Source organism: Macrobrachium nipponense, chromosome 35, assembly GCF_015104395.2.
Source record: "Macrobrachium nipponense isolate FS-2020 chromosome 35, ASM1510439v2, whole genome shotgun sequence".
NCBI lineage: Eukaryota > Metazoa > Arthropoda > Malacostraca > Decapoda > Palaemonidae > Macrobrachium > Macrobrachium nipponense.
Window position 1 is genome coordinate 26,186 of NC_061096.1, and position 16,948 is coordinate 43,133.

General features: G+C 43.7%; 1 protein-coding gene across 3 annotated transcripts in view; it reads left to right on the top strand.

Moving 5' to 3' along the window:
* LOC135208390 (uncharacterized) overlaps window positions 1-15,386 on the top strand; it is a 29,216-nt gene extending 13,830 nt beyond the window's left edge. For all 3 annotated transcript variants that reach the window (XM_064240492.1, XM_064240493.1, XM_064240494.1), the window contains exon 9: window positions 13,744-15,386. In XM_064240492.1, coding sequence (XP_064096562.1) covers window positions 13,744-13,844 — 101 coding nt within the window. In that variant the 3' untranslated portion in view covers window positions 13,845-15,386. The remainder of the gene's footprint in view (window positions 1-13,743) is intronic.
* The last annotated feature ends 1,562 nt before the right edge of the window (window positions 15,387-16,948 follow it).

Here is a 16,948-nt window from a genome sequence, read left to right on the forward strand (position 1 = left end):
ATTTTCGGATAAGCGTCCTTCTTTACAACTCGTCGTTCTCCTGTACGCCTCTCTACTTTGGAATCTTCTCCTCATTCAAGACGTTTGTCTCCTTCATCGCACTGTACCCCAGCTAGAAATCATCTAAGGATTCTCATAAGGATCCTCATCCCCGTTCTCCTCCTCAAGAAGACCAGGAAGCCTCTGAGGAAGAAACTAATACATCGGCATCAGTTTCTTCGTACAAGAAGCTCACAGAGCTTCTCCTTCAGGAGTTCGGAGAGTCTTTGAGCCCTACTGCTCCTCCTTCTCCACACTCGTTGTTCTCCACAGCGAAAGCAACGAAAGGATCTTCGTGTGTGAGAATGAAACCGACTCTTTCTATGAAGAAAGCGCTCAAGAGTTTCGGTGCATGGATGCGTACTAAAGAAGAAGCGGGGAAAACAATGTTTGCCTTCCCTCCGTCGAAGCTTTCAGGACGGACAGGATTTTGGTATGAGACAGGAGAACCCTTGGGACTGGGCCTTCCGTCTTCAGCTGACGCAGATTTTTCGGCACTAGTAGACGCCACTAGAAGATCAGCTTTGAATTCGGCCAAAACTACGTGGGCAATGAATGAAATAGATCACATTCTAAAAGGCATTTTTAGAGTCTTGGAAGTTTTCAACTTTCTCGATTGGTCCCTCGGAGTCCTAGCCAAGAAAACTCAAGGACCGGACACGTTTTCTCCGGAGGATTTGAATTGTGTCTTATCCTGTATGGATAAATCGGTGAGGGATGGGGCCAGCGAAATAGCTTCACTGTTTGGAGCAGGGGTCTTGAAGAAAAGATCAGTATTTTGCTCATTTTTAACAAAGTCGGTCTCACATGCTCAGAGATCGTCTTTGCTTTTTGCCCCTCTCTCTACACAGCTGTTTCCTAAACACCTGGTTCAAGACATTTCGAAGGCTCTCTCTGCCAAAGCTACGCAGGACCTTCTAGCGCAGTCTGCAAGGAAGCCGCGCCCTACCTTCCAGACTAAGACAAAGAAAGCTAAGCCGACCTCTCAGGAACCCTTTCGAGGGCATCTACCTCTAGATCCTCTTCGTTCAGAGGTCGGAAACCAAATAGAAGAGGGAGGACTTTTACGAAGTCAATCAAACCTCCCAAGTAAGACTCAAGTCCTTCAGACAACTGTAGGCGCCAGGCTTTTACAGTTTGCAGAAGTCTGGGCCCAGAAAGACGCAGATGCCTGGACCCCGTGTCAATTTTGTTGGAGGAAGGGCTATCTAATCCCGTTCTCTTCGAGGCCTCCCTTGACGAATACCCCGAGGGAGTTGACGGCCAGATACAGGGACCCCATCATGAATCAAGCCCTCCGACTAGCGGTAGAGCAGATGCTGGAAAAGGAGGCGATCGAACTAGTGGCAGATCATCTTTCGGCAGGCTTTTACAACCGCCTGTTCCTAGTTCCGAAATCCTCAGGGGGATGGAGACCGGTGTTGGATGTAAGCGCCCTGAACTTCTTCGTCGAAAAGAAGTTCACGATGGAGACCACTGCCTCGGTGTTAGCAGCACTCCGTCCAGGGGACTGGATGGTGTCCTTGGACTTACAGGACGCTTACTTCCACGTACCAATCCATCCTTCCTCGAGGAAGTTTCTAAGATTCATGATGGGTGGAAGAATCTTCCAATTCAGGGCCCTGTGTTTTGGCCTCTCCACGGCCCCCCAAGTCTTTACGGCCATCATGAGGAATGTGGCACAATGGCTTCACCTAGAAGGGGGGGGTGAGGATTTCGCTCTATCTCGACGATTGGCTTATAAGGGCCAATTCCAGAGATCGTTGTCTGAAGGACTTGAAGAAAACCCTGGATTTGACTTATTCCTTAGGACTTCTGGTCAATCTGCAAAAGTCAAGTCTGATTCCCGCTCAAGAGTGCGTTTATCTGGGGATCCAGATGAACTCTCTGAGTTTTCGGGCTTTTCCGTCTCAGGAGAGGATAGCCCGGGGACTCGAAAAAGTAACAACCTTCTTAGGGAAAGAAGTATGCACAGTGAGGGAGTGGATGATCTGCTGGGGACGCTCTCCTCACTGGAGCAATTTGTTTCCCTAGGAAGGTTGCACCTGAGACCGCCCCTCCAAAATTCTTTCTTCATCGGAAATTGGAAGTCGTCCTTCTCAGGATTTGAAGTTCTCCCTGTCAATTACTCTTCAAATCAAGAAGGAGTTAGCATGGTGGGCGGATCCCGACAAGTTCTCGCAGGGACTGCCGCTTCAATCCCAGAACCCCAGCCTGGTGTTGTTCTCCGATGCGTCGGAAACAGGTTGGGGGGCGACTCTGGGAACCAAGGAGGTGTCAGGAAGCCATGGATGGGGGACCAGTCTTCCTGGCACATCAACAGGAAAGAACTAATAGCCGTGTGGCTTGCTCTGAAGGAGTTCGAGTCAGATGACAGGAGCAGTTGTGCAAATAAACTCGGACAACACCACGGCTCTGGCATACATCAGGAAACAGGGGGGGTGGGGGGACGCATTCCTTCTCTCTGTACGAAACAGCAAGAGATCTTCTTCTGTGGACAGAAGTAAAGGGGGATAAACTTCTCACCAGATTCGTACAGGGAGAAAGGAATGTAAGGGCAGATCTCCTCAGCAGGAAAGATCAGGTCCTTCCCACAGAGTGGACTCTGCACCAAGATGTTTGCCAGAGCCTTTGGAAGTTGTGGGGCAGGCCTCTCTTAGACCTGTTTGCAACTTCAAAGAACAAAAGACTGGATCTGTATTGCTCGCCCATCTCGGATCCAGGAGCAATAGGGATAGACGCTCTCCTACTCGATTGGAAAGGACTCGATGTATACGCGTTTCCCCCCTTCAAGATTCTGGGGTTGACTTTAAAAAACAGTTCGCAGAGTCAGATTCCGCGAGGATGACTTTGATAGCTCCCTTTTGGCCAGCACAAGATTGGTTCACAGAGGTGCTGGAATGGCTAGTGGATTTTCCAAGATCGCTTCCTCTAAGGAGCGATCTACTCAGACAGCCCCACTTCGACAGTACCACAAAAACCTCCCCGCTCTCAGTCTGACTGGCTTCAGACTGTCCAGAAACTGGTCAGAGCGAAAGGCTTTTCGTCAGCAGCTGCTAAGGCAATCGCTAGAGCGAGGAGGTCTTCCACCTTACGAGTGTACCAATCGAAGTGGGATGTCTTCAGAAGATGGTGCAAGAGGAATAACGTTTCCTCTTCCAGTACCTCTGTGAATCAAATTGCAGACTTCTTTTTATTCTTAAGACAAGAATGTGGCTTAGTCGTTTCGACGATTAAAGGCTATCGTAGTATGTTGGCGAATGTCTTCAGGCACAGGGCCTCAACTTATCGGAAGATAAGGACCTACAGGACCTTATTAGGTCTTTTAATACAACGAAAATGCAGTATCCTAAGACACCTAGCTGGAATTTGGATGTAGTCCTTCAATTCCTTGGGTCCTCTAGGTTTGAACCCCCTAATTCAGCCTCATTCAGAGACCTTACCAGGAAGACTCTGTTTTTGATGGCTCTAGCTTCCGCCAGAAGAGTGAGTGAGCTTCAGGCGATTGATGGTAATGTGGGTTTTAAGGAGGACTCTCTCATTTGCTCTTTCCTTCCTGGTTTTCTTGCAAAGAATGAGAACCCATCAAGTCCATGGCCCAAGAACTTCGAGATTCGTGGGTTATCTTCTTTGGTAGGAGAAGAACCCGAGAGAACTCTTTGCCCAGTGAGAATGGTGAAATACTACCTTAGAAGAAAAGAGCAACTGAAAGCCAACCGAGAGGTCCTGTGGTGTTCAGTAAAAGAGCCTACTCGTCCATTGTCGAAGAACGCATTGTCCTTCTTCTTGAGAAGCCTCATCAAAGAAGCACACGGATCCTGCAGAGAAGAACATCTTAGGCTTCTTAAAGTGAAAGCACACGAAGTAAGAGCCATAGCAACTTCTCTTGCTTTCAACAAGAATATGTCCGTGCGAAAACAATCTGATGGAGACAACATTCTGGAGATGTCAGTCAGTGTTCGCGAACCACTACTTACGTGATGTGAGAATCACTTACGAAAAATGCTTCGCCTTGGGCCCGTACGTATCTGCGGATTCAGTGCTGGGGCAGGGAGGCTGGAACTCATTCCTGTTATAGTAGTATAAATTTTTCCCCCTTGTATTTGTTGTTGTTGGTTGCCTTAAAGAGGATGCATGAAGGCATCTCTTTAGGTCGTAATACTAATCTTTAGTAGTTTGGTTAGGTGGTCTGATGAGTGTGGCTCCTTGCAGTAGTAGTGGTTAGGACCTGTTAAGATAGGGACGAACTCCCTTTAACAGGATCCGACTTGGATTCTACCACACAAAGGGATCACATATCCAGTGGTAGATCCGAGAGTCTTTCAGCATCAGGTCACGTCCTAGCTGTAGCTCTCCAGGCAACGCAGACTCAGAGACAATATCAATGAAGTCTTCTGCCTGAACAGGTAAGAACCAAGGTTATTTATATCCTACAACATCAGTTGTTTCTTATCTCTCCTTATTACTTTAGCTGTCTCTTACCCTCCACCAAGGGTGCCAATCAGCTAAGTATATATCTGGCAGGGAAGTTCATGTACAAAAATGATATTGTTAAACTACAATAAAGTTTTGTACATACTTACCTGGCAGATATATACGTCTAATGGCCCACCCAGCCTCCCCTCAGGAGACAGGTGGAAAAAAAAAAAAAAAAAATCTGGCTGGAGAGATAGATTGGTTCATACGCCCGCCACCCAGCGGCGGGTAAGGTAGACCACCTGACCTACCTGTCGCGTGTGCCGCGAGATTTGAAATTCTGTCGGAACGTCGGAGACTATAGCTAAGTATATATCTGCCAGGTAAGTATGTACAAAACTTTATTGTAGTTTAACAATATCATTTTTGTACATACTTACCCGGCAGATATATACTTAGCTATAGTCTCTTGACGTCCCGACAGAATTCAAAACTCGTGGCACACGCGACAGGTAGGTCAGGTGACCAGCCCACTCCCGCCGCTGGGTGGCGGGAATAGGAACCATTCCCGTTTTCTAACCAGAATTTTTCTCTTCCACCTGTCTCCTGAGGGGAGGCTGGGCGGGCCATTAATCGTATATATCTGCCGGGTAAGTATGTACAAAACTTTATTGTATACTAACAATATCATTTTTGTACATGCAACTTCCCCGGCAGATATATACTTAGCTGATTGACACCCTTGGTGGAGGGCAAGAGACAGTTACATACTAATTATTTATGAATATAAAAACAGGGAAACAACATACGTTGTAGGTATATTAACAAAAACAACCTTGGTTCCTACCTGATATGGAAGAAGACTTCATTGATACTGTCTATGAGTCTGCTTGCCATCAGAGTTTCAGAGAGGATGAGACCTGTGACTGATAACCCTTTCGGATCATGCCAATGGGGGCTTACCCGCTTACATGGCAGAGCCTTTTCTTGGATCGTACCAATGGGGGCTGACCCACTTACATGGCAGAACCTTGACCTGTATCATACCAACGGGGGCTAACCCTCTTACATGATAGAGCTTTAGGTACTTAAGACACTACAAGGAGCATAACGACCAATCCCGATCACCTGACCACACTAACATGTTAGAACTACGATTTGAAAGGGGTCAACTCCTGCACCCTCTTTCAATCGACCAATAAAACGCACCAAACACCATTAAAAACCCTAACCTAATAAAACTAAAAAGGATTGGGTTCAGCTCCCTGTCCCAGCAACAAATCCGCAGATACGTACGCTCCTAGAGTAAAGCACTTGTCGTACGTCGCTTGAATGTCTCTCAAGTAATGGGATGCAAAGACCGAATTGCATCTCCAAAAAGTTAACTCCACTAGAGTCTGTATCGACAAGTTCTTGTGGAATGCCAAAGAGGTAGCGACTGCTCTTACCTCGTGAGCTTTAACTCTAAGGAGGTCCAGTTGTTCTTCTTTACACGCTAAATGGGCTTCCTTGATTACATCTCTGATGAAGAACGCCTGAGCATTTTTTTGAGATCTGTCTTCCGGGATCTCTAACTGAGCACCATAAACTCTCCTTACTCCCCTTTAGTTCGTTCTTCCTTCTAAGTAGAACTTAAGGCTTCTAACTGGGCAAAGAGCCCTTTCTCGCTCTGTACCTACTAGAGACGAAAGACCTTTTACCTCGAAGGTTCGAGGCCAAGGTTTCGAAGGGTTTTCATTCTTCGCCAAAAACATCGATTTGAAGGAACAGAACGCCGAGTCGTTCCTGAAGCCAACATTATGTTCTAAGGCTTGTAGTTCGCTTACTCTTTTTGCTGATGCTAGCGCGACCAAGAATAAAGACTTCCTTGTCAGATCTCTGAACGTAGCCTTACAGGGAGGTTCGAATTTGGAGGTCATTAAGTACTTTAGGACCACATCTAAGTTCCAACTAGGTGCTCTAATACCTCTGTTCTTTGACGTCTCGAAGGATTTTATCAGATCATGTAAATCTTTGTCTTCCCCAATGTTAAGGCCTCTATGCCTGAAGACTGAAGATAGCATACTTTTATAGCCCTTAATTGTAGAGACTACTAGATTACATTTTTCCTTCAAGTAAAGGAGGAAATCAGCTATATCTGTCACAGAGGTACTGGAAGAGGATATCTTCTGAGTCCTACACCATCTGCGAAACACATCCCACTTCGACTGGTAGACTCGAATAGTAGATGGTCTTCTTGCTCTTGCGATCGCTTTCGCAACTTCTCGAGAAAAACCTCTCGTTCTGACAAGTCCTTCGATAGTCTGAAGGCAGTTTAGAGCGAGAGTGGGCAGGTTTTTGTGATACCTGTCGAAGTGGGGTTGTCTGAGAAGATCGCTCCTGTTTGGGAGAGATCTCGGAAAGTCTACTATCCATCCCAGTACCTCTGTGTACCAGTTTTGCGCTGGCCAGAACGGGGCTATGAGGGTCAGTTTGGCTCCCTCTGCTGCTGCAAACTTCCTTACTACTTCCGATATGATTTTGAACGGAGGAAAAGCATACCCGTCTATTCCGGACCAATCGAGGAGAAGGCCGTCCACCGAAATCGCCCTTGGGTTGGCGATCGGGGAGCAGTAACTTTCCAGCCTGTTGTTCCAATGGGTGGCAAAAAGATCTATATTTGATCTCCCCCAGAGGTTCCATAGTCTGTTGCATACCTCCTGATGCAACGTCCATTCTGTAGGTAGTACTTGGTCTCTCCTGCTCAGTAAGGTTGGCTCTTACATTTTTGTCCCCTTGAATGAATCTCGTCCGGAGAGTGATTCTTCTCTCTTCTGCCCAAAGCAGTAGTTCTCTTGCCTTTTTGTAAAGGGAGAACGAGTGCGTCCCTCCTTGCTTATTGATGTAAGCTAGGGTGTTGTGTGTCCGAATTGATCTGCAGGACTGAACCTGAGATCTGAGCCTCGAAGTGTATGAGAGACAGGTGAATCGCTGTTGATTCCTTCATATTGATGTGCCAGGACACCTGTTCTCCCCTCCAGGTGCCTGACACTTCTCTCGTCCCTAGAGTGGCTCCCCACCCCGCATCTGAGGCGTCGGAATACAACACTCGCCGAGGGTTGGAACATGAAGGGATACTCCTTCGTTGATCCTGCACGGATTCATCCACCAACGCAGGTCCTCCTTTATTTCCTTCGTGATCTGGAAGGAATCGGACAGATTTTGGGATCTCTGATCCCAATGTTCTCTTAGATAGAACTGTAAAGGCCTTAGGTGAAGCCTTCCTAGAGAAATTAACTGTTCCAACGAGGAAAGGGTCCCCAGAAGACTCATCCATTCCCTCGCGGAACATTGTTCTTTCTCTAGGAAGGTTGCTACTTTTTCCAAGCAGCGGTTCTGTCTTTCCTGTGATGGAAACACATGAAAACCCCGAGAATCCATCCGAATCCCCAGATAAACAATGTTCTGCTGGGGAATCATCTGGGATTTCTCGAGGTTTACCAACAGTCCCAAGGACTGTGTTAACTCCAGTGTCAGCTTTAAGTCCTCCAGACATCTGACTCGCGACTGTGCTCGTATCAGCCAGTCGTCTAGATACAAGGATATTCGAATCCCTTCGAGATGAAGCCAGTGAGCCACATTTTTCATTAGTCCCGTGAATACTTGAGGGGCTGTTGATAGTCCGAAGCATAGGGCCCGAAATTGAAATACTCTTCCTTGAGCCATAAATCTGAGGTATTTCCTGGAAGACGGGTGTATTGGCACGTGGAAATAAGCATCCTGCAGGTCCAGGGATACCATCCAGTCCCCTGGACGCAGGGCTGCTAACACCGAGGCTGTCGTCTCCATTGTGAACTTCCTCTTTGCTACGAACATGTTCAGGGCGCTCACGTCCAGAACTGGCCTCCAACCTCCTGAACTTTTCGGAACCAAGAACAGGCGATTGTAAAACCCCTGGGAAGAGAGATCTTTTACTTCCTCTATGGCTTCCTTGTAAAGCATCTGCTCCACGAGATGTAGAAGGGCTTGTTTCTTGACAGAATCCTTGTAGTTTGCTGTCAACTCCCTTGGAGTTGTAGTTAAGGGAGGTTTTTCCCTGAAGGGGATTAAATATCCTTTCTTTAGGATGGATAGGGACCAGGCATCGGCACCTTTCTGTGCCCAAGGTTCGTAAAAGTTTAGAAGCCTGGCACCCACTTTTGTCTGGAGGACCGCAGTCTCAAAGCCTGGCACCCACTTTTGTCTGGAGGACCGCAGTCTCACTGGGTCTTGACGAACGGCCTTCGAGAAGACCTTCCTCTCTTCTCCGATCGTCTACTTCTGAGAGAGATCTAGGGGCAAGACCTTCCCCGAAAGGGCTGCTGGAAGGGAACTTTCTTCTTCTTTGAAACCTGAACAGCAGGTTTTAGCCTTTTAGCTGACTGGGCCAGCAGGTCCTGTGTGGCCTTTTCTGATAAGGTCTTCGATATATCCCTCACTATTTCCTGAGGAAAAAGGTGACTAGAGAGGGGCGCGTATAAAAGGGAGGATCTCTGCAGAGGCGAAACAGATTTCGTTAAGAAGGAGCTAAACACTGCCCTCTTCTTCAATATACAGGATCCAAAAAGGGATGCCACTTCATTGGAGCCATCCATAACCGCCTTGTCTAGGCAGGTTAATACACTGCCCAACTCTTCCATGGTAACGAAGTCTGGTTCTTGAGACTTCTTGGCTAAAGCTCCCAAAGCCCAGTCCATAAAGTTAAAGACTTCGAGAGTCTTGAACAGGCCCTTGATGAGATGATCAACCTCACACATTCCCCAAGAGGCTTTTGCAGAATGCAGAGAGCGTCGTCTTGACGAATCTACAAGAGCGGAAAAGTCCGCATCTGAGGACGAAGGGAGTCCCAGGCCCATTGGCTCCTTGGTGTCATACCACATACCTGGTTTCCCCGTCAGTTTAGAGGGAGGACAAGCGAATACCGTCTTCCCCGCTTCCTTCTTAGATCTGAGCCAGCTCTCGAGGCTCTTCAGAGACTTTCTCATAGAAAGAGTAGGGGTCATCCTAACGAAGGAGGAGGACTTCGACAGTTTCGTACTGGATAATAAAGATCCCGGAGAAGGGGGATCCGACTGGCGTAGCGAGTCTCCAAACACCTGCAACAAAAGAGAAGCAAGTCTCTTATAGTCCGAAACTCCTGCATCTTTGGATATCTCTTCCGAAACTTCTTCCAAAAGCGATGCAGGAGAAGAGGGCTTTGCCTTTTCAGGAGACCGATCCGTAGAAAGAAGCCTTTTTCTTTCGTGTTTCCTAACTGTAGGAGAATCAATGTCCCCTTGCTGGATATCCGAAACCTTGTTTCTATCCTCCTTCCTGCACGAGTCCTGGAGCTTCCCTATACTCGGGCTTCTGCTCTGCTCCTTGCGTCTGCTAGGAGAGGCGCTTGCGTCCTGAATCAGACGCCTGTGAGGCGAAGAGCGCCTGCAAGGAGAAAGGAGAACATCCTGTTCCTGGCGCCAAGGAGAGGCGCTTGCGTCCTGGTGAGCGCGCCTGGGCCAAGAAGGCGAGGCGCTTGCGTCCTGGTGAGGCTGCCTGGTCCAAGAAGGAGAGGCATTTGCGTCCTGATGAGGACGCCTGGAAGGCGAAATGCGCCTGCGAGGAGAAAGGAGAACCCTTTGTTCCCGTCGTCCAGTAGCGGAGACGTTTGCGTCCTGGTAACTACGTCTAGCAGGCGAATAGCTCCTTTTCCCTTTGCGTCCATCCGGAAAGGTGCTAGATTCTCTCCTATCCCTCCTGGGAGGCGAAGAAAACTTGTCCAAATCTCGGCGCCTATTCGGCGAAACTCTTGCGTCCTTAGAAGGATATCTAGAAGATCCTACGGGACTCCTGATTCCTGGGTACTTGCCAGAGGGAGAGGGTAGTTCCTTCGGGAAAGGTCTAGAGGACGAACGAACGCTCCTTCCTTCTTGCGGAGCTCTGAAAAGAGAGGGGCTCTCTTCTCTCCCGGAGCTCTTAGCCGCACGAATTCTCTCACGAGACATCCGCGAATCAGGCTCCTGATACTTGCCATGAGGGGCGTAATCGTCTCTAGAAAAACTCCTGGGAGAACTCTTGCTCGTAGGGAGTTTCCGATTAGCGTTCTTAGCAGGAGAAGACACATGAGTCCTGTCATATGCAACTGAAGAAGGTCTCGCTGGGGACGAAAACCTTTCAGGCGAGGAGCGTCTGCTAACGCCAGGGCGCCTACTCTCTGAGGCTCTCCTAACAGAACTCTTGATGGGAAGAGAAACGTCTTTCTTCCTAGAAGAGCCTTCAGAAAGGACTCCCACTAAGGCAGACAACTGCTGTTGGAGTCCTACCAAGACTTCCTTCGTCTTGTGTGCGAAACCTTCCGGAGAAGAGTCAGGAGATCTCGTAGCTCTCTTCTTCCGAGCAGGAGAATACTCCGGAAAAGGTTCAGGACTGGAATGCAACGCTTCGCTTGCTGGCGTTTTCCAGGATCTCTTAAGAGGACGCGACTTAGAGGAAGAACTCCATCCTCTTCTTGGAGACGAAGAGTCTGAGTCCGAAAAGACACTTCCTGCGGAACGCTTTTTGCAGTAGCTGTCCTTGGCAGCCTGGGAAGCGGCTACAGGATCTGCCGAAGGGACGCCTGACCGTTGGGAATACTCTACATCCCCCTTGCGGCTTTCGACATTCCTCCTCCCTTGGTCATGGGAGTCTGAAAGAGGTCTAGGCCTAGGAGCAATGTGGAGTCGGTCAGACGCCCCCTCCACTTCACTGGGGACACTGCACAAATCACTGCGCTTACCTGTCTCCTTCATTGCTTGCAGTTGCGATTTCAAGCTGATTATTGAGGCTCTCATTGCAGCCATTTCCGTAGACGCATCTACAGGTTTGCTGCTGGGGGAAGGGGCTGAAACCAAACTATGAGCAGGTGAATTAACAGAAGAGTTAGGAGCTACTTCCTGTTCAATAGAGCAGGATCTACTTGAGCTTCTGATGGAAGCCCTCCTAACTCTATCTTTCTCAAGTTTCCTTACATAAGAAGCCAAGGTCTTCCATTCCACTTCCGTTAAACTCTCACATTCCAGACAGGTGTTAGTCGCAGAACAATCATTCCCCCTACATTTTTTACAGACCGTGTGAGGATCCACCGATGCTTTCGGTAGCCTCACCTTACATTCCTCTTTCGCACACACCCTAAATACAGGTGCCACGTCAGACATTTTAAAGAGTATCCAAACCAAAATCAAAAAAACGGTCCACGATAAGCGTATGCCAAAACCAAAGATCAATGTACATCACCAAAGGTCAAACAGATAATCCTCGGCCAACGAGAAAAGAATTCCAAAGCAGGAGGTACCAACAACGATGTTGTTGCTACCGGCGACAGAAAAATTCTGGTTAGAAAACGGGAATGGTTCCTATTCCCGCCACCCAGCGGCGGGAGTGGGGTGGTAACCTGACCTACCTGTCGCGTGTGCCGCGAGTTTTGAATTCTGTCGGGACGTCAGAGACTATAGCTAAGTATATATCTGCCGGGGAAGTTGCATGTACAAAAATTTAGTGTAGATGGTTCAAAATTAAGATATGGATCCAATCTGCTGGTTAACTTGACCATCATTCATAAGGTGTTGGGTAATGGTACTCAATCAGGCCCATACCCAGAGTTTTTTTTTATTGGGGGGTGATTGTTTTTCCCTAAACTGGACCTTTTGTTCTTTAAATGTCATTGTATATATAGATATATACGTACAAGATTGAATACTTCAAAATGTTATTTTAGTTATATTAGTAAGAAGAAAAATTGGGTATGTGGTCTATGCACTTCTACCCAATGAGATGTTATTGTAAGTACTGACTGGTTAACAGGAAATATGGACTTCCAAATTGAACTCCCCCCCTGGTACAAGCCTGCCAATATGCTATTCACAGATCCTGACAGATTTTCTGTTGGTAACAGGTTGTCCTTGATAATGGAAGGAATTTATCTAAAGTTTGAAAATAAAAGTTGCTCCTTTAAATTTTTGTAAGTAGGTAAAAAAAATTTAGTTTAGGGAAGTAAGGTAAGAACAAAAGCAATTTTTTTTCTATATGTTGTCATTTCTTCATGCATGGTTTGTTTGTCTGTATGTATGTATGTGTTACAGTGCAATGAACAAGAACCTTATGTGCCAAAGATGGTTTTCTCATTAATAGTTATAAAGCCAGTAGTCCCTTTGTTAGTTATGAAAAATACAAATTGATTAAAAATTTGTCATGTTTCAACAAGCAGGCAATGATTAAATGGTGAAGTTAAGTTCGTAGAATGATGAATTCTTGAAGCAAATTGGAATTCCACTCGTAGCTTTCATCAATGCAAAAAAATTATACACTACATTGGTATTATCCAGTTTGAGTATTTTAAGAAGGAATAGTATTTTTCTCTCATTTGATCATGGAGAAATGAAAGTATTTTTGCATATATTCTCAAGTGAAATTCAATTGAAAAGACTTAAATAATGGGACTGGCACTGAAATAGCCTGTAGCTAAAAAGATTGAAAATTTCTAATGATAAGTAACTAAAAGTGTGTGGAATGTAAGACATTAAAAGGTTGTTGTGGGTTGATTATATATAACTGTAGCATAAGGAACTTGATGTGGTGGTCCTTTGAGATTAACTTATAGTTATATATTTACAAATAAGAAAACTAATGTGTTAGAATTTTACAAGTGTTTCCCGTAGGGGGGTTGTGCCGTTAGTGCACCTCATTCGGTGTAATGTAGGCATTACTTAAGGTTCTTCGGCCCCTAGCTGCAACTACGTTCATTCCTTTTACTGTACCCCTGTTTATAATCTCTCTTCCATCTTACTGTATACCCTCTTCTAACAATTGTTTCATAGTGCAACTGCGAGGTTTTCCTCCTTTAAACACCTTTCAGACCTTTTACTGTCAATTTCCGTTTCAGCGCTGAATGTTCTTAGTTGCCCCAGTGCTTGGCATGGTGCCAAAAATCTATATAAATCAAATCAAAAACAAGTCAGTGATATTTACTAAAATAAATTGCTGTGGTCAACATCTGTAGGTCATGTAAGGAATCATGATTGTGGGTAACTTGAGTTGTCAGGATCTTTTAGGATGCCAAGGCTTGAATGTCTAGACATGTAGTTTTAATAAGAATATAATTTATCAGTATTATATAAGTATCAGCAACAGTAGTTAAAAAATAATGCACATGGAGCTGACCAAAGAAACATGTTAGGAACTTGAAAGGCAAGTACATGATCTGATTGCCATTATAGTATTTCCTTCAAATGTTAAGACAGTGTTTGGATACCACTTCAGGTGCAGCTAAACCTGGCAGCAGTCGTCGGATGATTGGTTCCCCAAGACAGCTAGAAAATGCAGTCCCAACCTCCAAGAATCCTCATGGGGTGTGGGTGTAAACCTCTACTACCAGTATTTCTTCTCAACAGTACTTTTTAATGAGGTTTGTGTGTGTAATTTATTCGGCCTAGGAAATATATCTGCTCAGTATGGTTCTGTTACTCTGTTAGAGGAGGATAGAGTAGATTAGTCTTGTATAGTAGACAAGATCAGATTTCGGACTCAAAAGAAAGGATAGCTTAGATTACATGAATTTAGACAAGGTTAGATATTATAACCTTAGGTTAAGGATTAGATAAAAGCAGGTGTGATGGTGAAAATATCACTATGAATCAACCATATCTAAGAAAGCCTGGTGAGAATATTTTCATTATTTATTCTGCCTTAAATCTTCCGTCGATTAGGAGTAAGATATTGCTCACCGATGCAGTGGAAAATGCTTTGTTTTCAAAGCTTGAGGAATTGAAGGGTCAGGATGCAATTAAATATTTTCTTTGATGCAAAGATGAAAGCATATCTTTTTATACAGTATCTGTTAATGGTACATTATGTTTAAAGACTGTATAAACATATATTTACACTGTATATACAAATATATATAGTTACTGTATATTAAAATATACATGGGTACCAATGTATGCACATGCTCATGATTATTGCACATACATGTACATTCTTTATTATGTACCTAACTGTGTATATATAGTATAAAATAAATAAGTAGTTTAAGTGGCCTAAGTTGTTCAGGGTATTTTAAAATTAGCTTGTTGTAGAGTGAATTATGCCAGTAAGAATTAAATTAGCATTTTAAAGAATTTGAATGCATGCACAAGTGTAGGGTCAGACATTGTATATTCTTACATTAGTTATTTAAATATTGTCAGCTGTGACATCAGTCTTTTTAAAATATATTTTTAAGAGTTCAGTTGTTCTTGTGGTGATGGTGTCACTTTGCTCCCACCAAAGAACTTGTTAAAATCTGTGAATGTTGGATGTGCCTCTAAAATTGAAGTTTGCAGCATTAAATTTGTAGCCAAAGATGCTTTGTTTTCGTGGAATTGGCACACAGTTGGAGAGTGCAGGTGACCTAGAATACTGTCCTTTTCACTGAGTCATGTTAGAAATTAATTTTGTTTTGGTTTGATAATAGTCTGCTAAGGTAACCATGCTGGCCATAAGAAAGTTATTTGTGTTGGACTGATTTTGCTATGGAAAGGTCAATATAGCCATTGTATTGAAGTTCAGATTTTTTGAAGGCCCTTGAAATGCTTTTGTAATTTTAGCTCGTTGCAATGGGCTGCTACCTTAATTTTCCTCTCTAGAATAATTTCCATTGATGTAGTTTTCAAATCATTGACTTGTATAATTCAGTATTATTTGCTTACTAAGTCTGACAGTCAGTTAAAACAACACAGTTTTATATATAGCCAAAGATAATTAGTGTATTTATAAAGAAAGCATTGTAGACTTGACTGTGGTCATGTTTGGTTCTCATACATATCATAATTTGTTATGTCTCGCATGAAAACGGCATTACAAATTGTCTAGATATTGAAAGTTTGGATTGATTTGGTAGGGGCTGTGGATATAGTTACTAATTTTTTACATCTTTATTATGTGAGGAAATTTCAGTGCTGATTGATTATGTCACATTGATACCAACAAGTACAATGCAGATCCTGACTACTGCATATCATGTACGTACGTTGTTATAATCCTCAACATCAGTGCCTAGTGGTACCTATACAAAGGATAAAGTATAAATAATGTTAAGCTTTGTAGTTTGGAAACTCCATAAAGTGGCAATATTTCTAGGAAAAAAGGAAGAGCCTTTCCCTTTCATGTAAAAATGTTTATAAATATGGTAAATCTGCAGGTAATAATGTATTAGTTTTTTAAATCAAAAGTGTTCAATATGTAGGTAATTCCATAAAAAAAAATTTACAGTACCAATTTTGTACTAATGTCGTAAACTTCACTAACTGTTGGAGAAGTATTTTATAATACCAATATGGAATATACCAATTGCTAGAAAGATTATTATAGGTTGAAAGTGTGAGCAGTGCATTTAATAACCAGGTCTGCATTTCATCAGTGGAAGTTATTGCTTATGATTAGCAAGTTTTAATATAGATTGTGTTTGGAGTTTCACAGGAAGCTCAGCACTTTTTTCTTCTCTAGTCATTCTTTGGTGGTAAAACATCTTTATTGAGTTGTTGGTCTTTATATCTTGACATTTATACTATAGGGGTAATTTTATTGTGTTGAGTGTTTTACAGTTACTTCATTTAAAGGTTCAGGCTTTGCTTTTGCGAACTCTAGTATTCTATCCACCAGTACCCGAGGTACGCATTAAAATTCATGAGGTACTTTGGCTTCTTGCTTTAGAATGTATGAATCATTGTTTTATAATTGTAGATATGTCCCAGTTGCTGTAAACCAGTTGAGTAAGGAATCTCTGTTTAACTTAGAAATTGTTGATAGTGATTCCTTCATTATTTTTGTATGCGTTTTTATTCTATACAAAGAAAATGAAGTAGATCTGGGTATCAGTGCCTCATGGGCACTGGTGCTCTGAGGTTTTTTGCATTTTTTAATTGATATCTGACAAAATTGTGTAACAAGTGCACTATGTCCTTATGTCTAGTTTTGTTGAAATATATTCAAGGTTTTTTTTTTTTTTTGTTTTTTTTTTAGAATGACAGCATTATTTCTGCATTTACTTCTGTAACTTTGTTCTAAACCATTGTGCATTAATAGAAAGTTCCATAATGTTAACACATAATTATATATATTTCTTATAAGTACGCATTAGTATGGACTTTCATGGTTAATTCATATCAGATGGTTACAGATGATGGTCATATTTTATTTCAACATTGCCACCCAATGAAAATTCTCAGCTCTAATGAGACTGGATAGGTAAAGTAAAGAGCAGCCATGCTATCATGTTGATGATTTTGAGGACCCCAAAAACTTGTTTAAAAGAAATTTAGTCTCTTGCCAGGGGAGCAAGTTTTCATTTTGTCTTAGCTTTACTTTTTATAGAATATTAAAGAGAGAATGGAGGAATAATGTGAAATCAAAAGTTACTGAATCAGAGAGATAAAACAAAATATTATTCAGTTGACTTCTAAAGCCTCACTGGTATTCCTCATTGCAA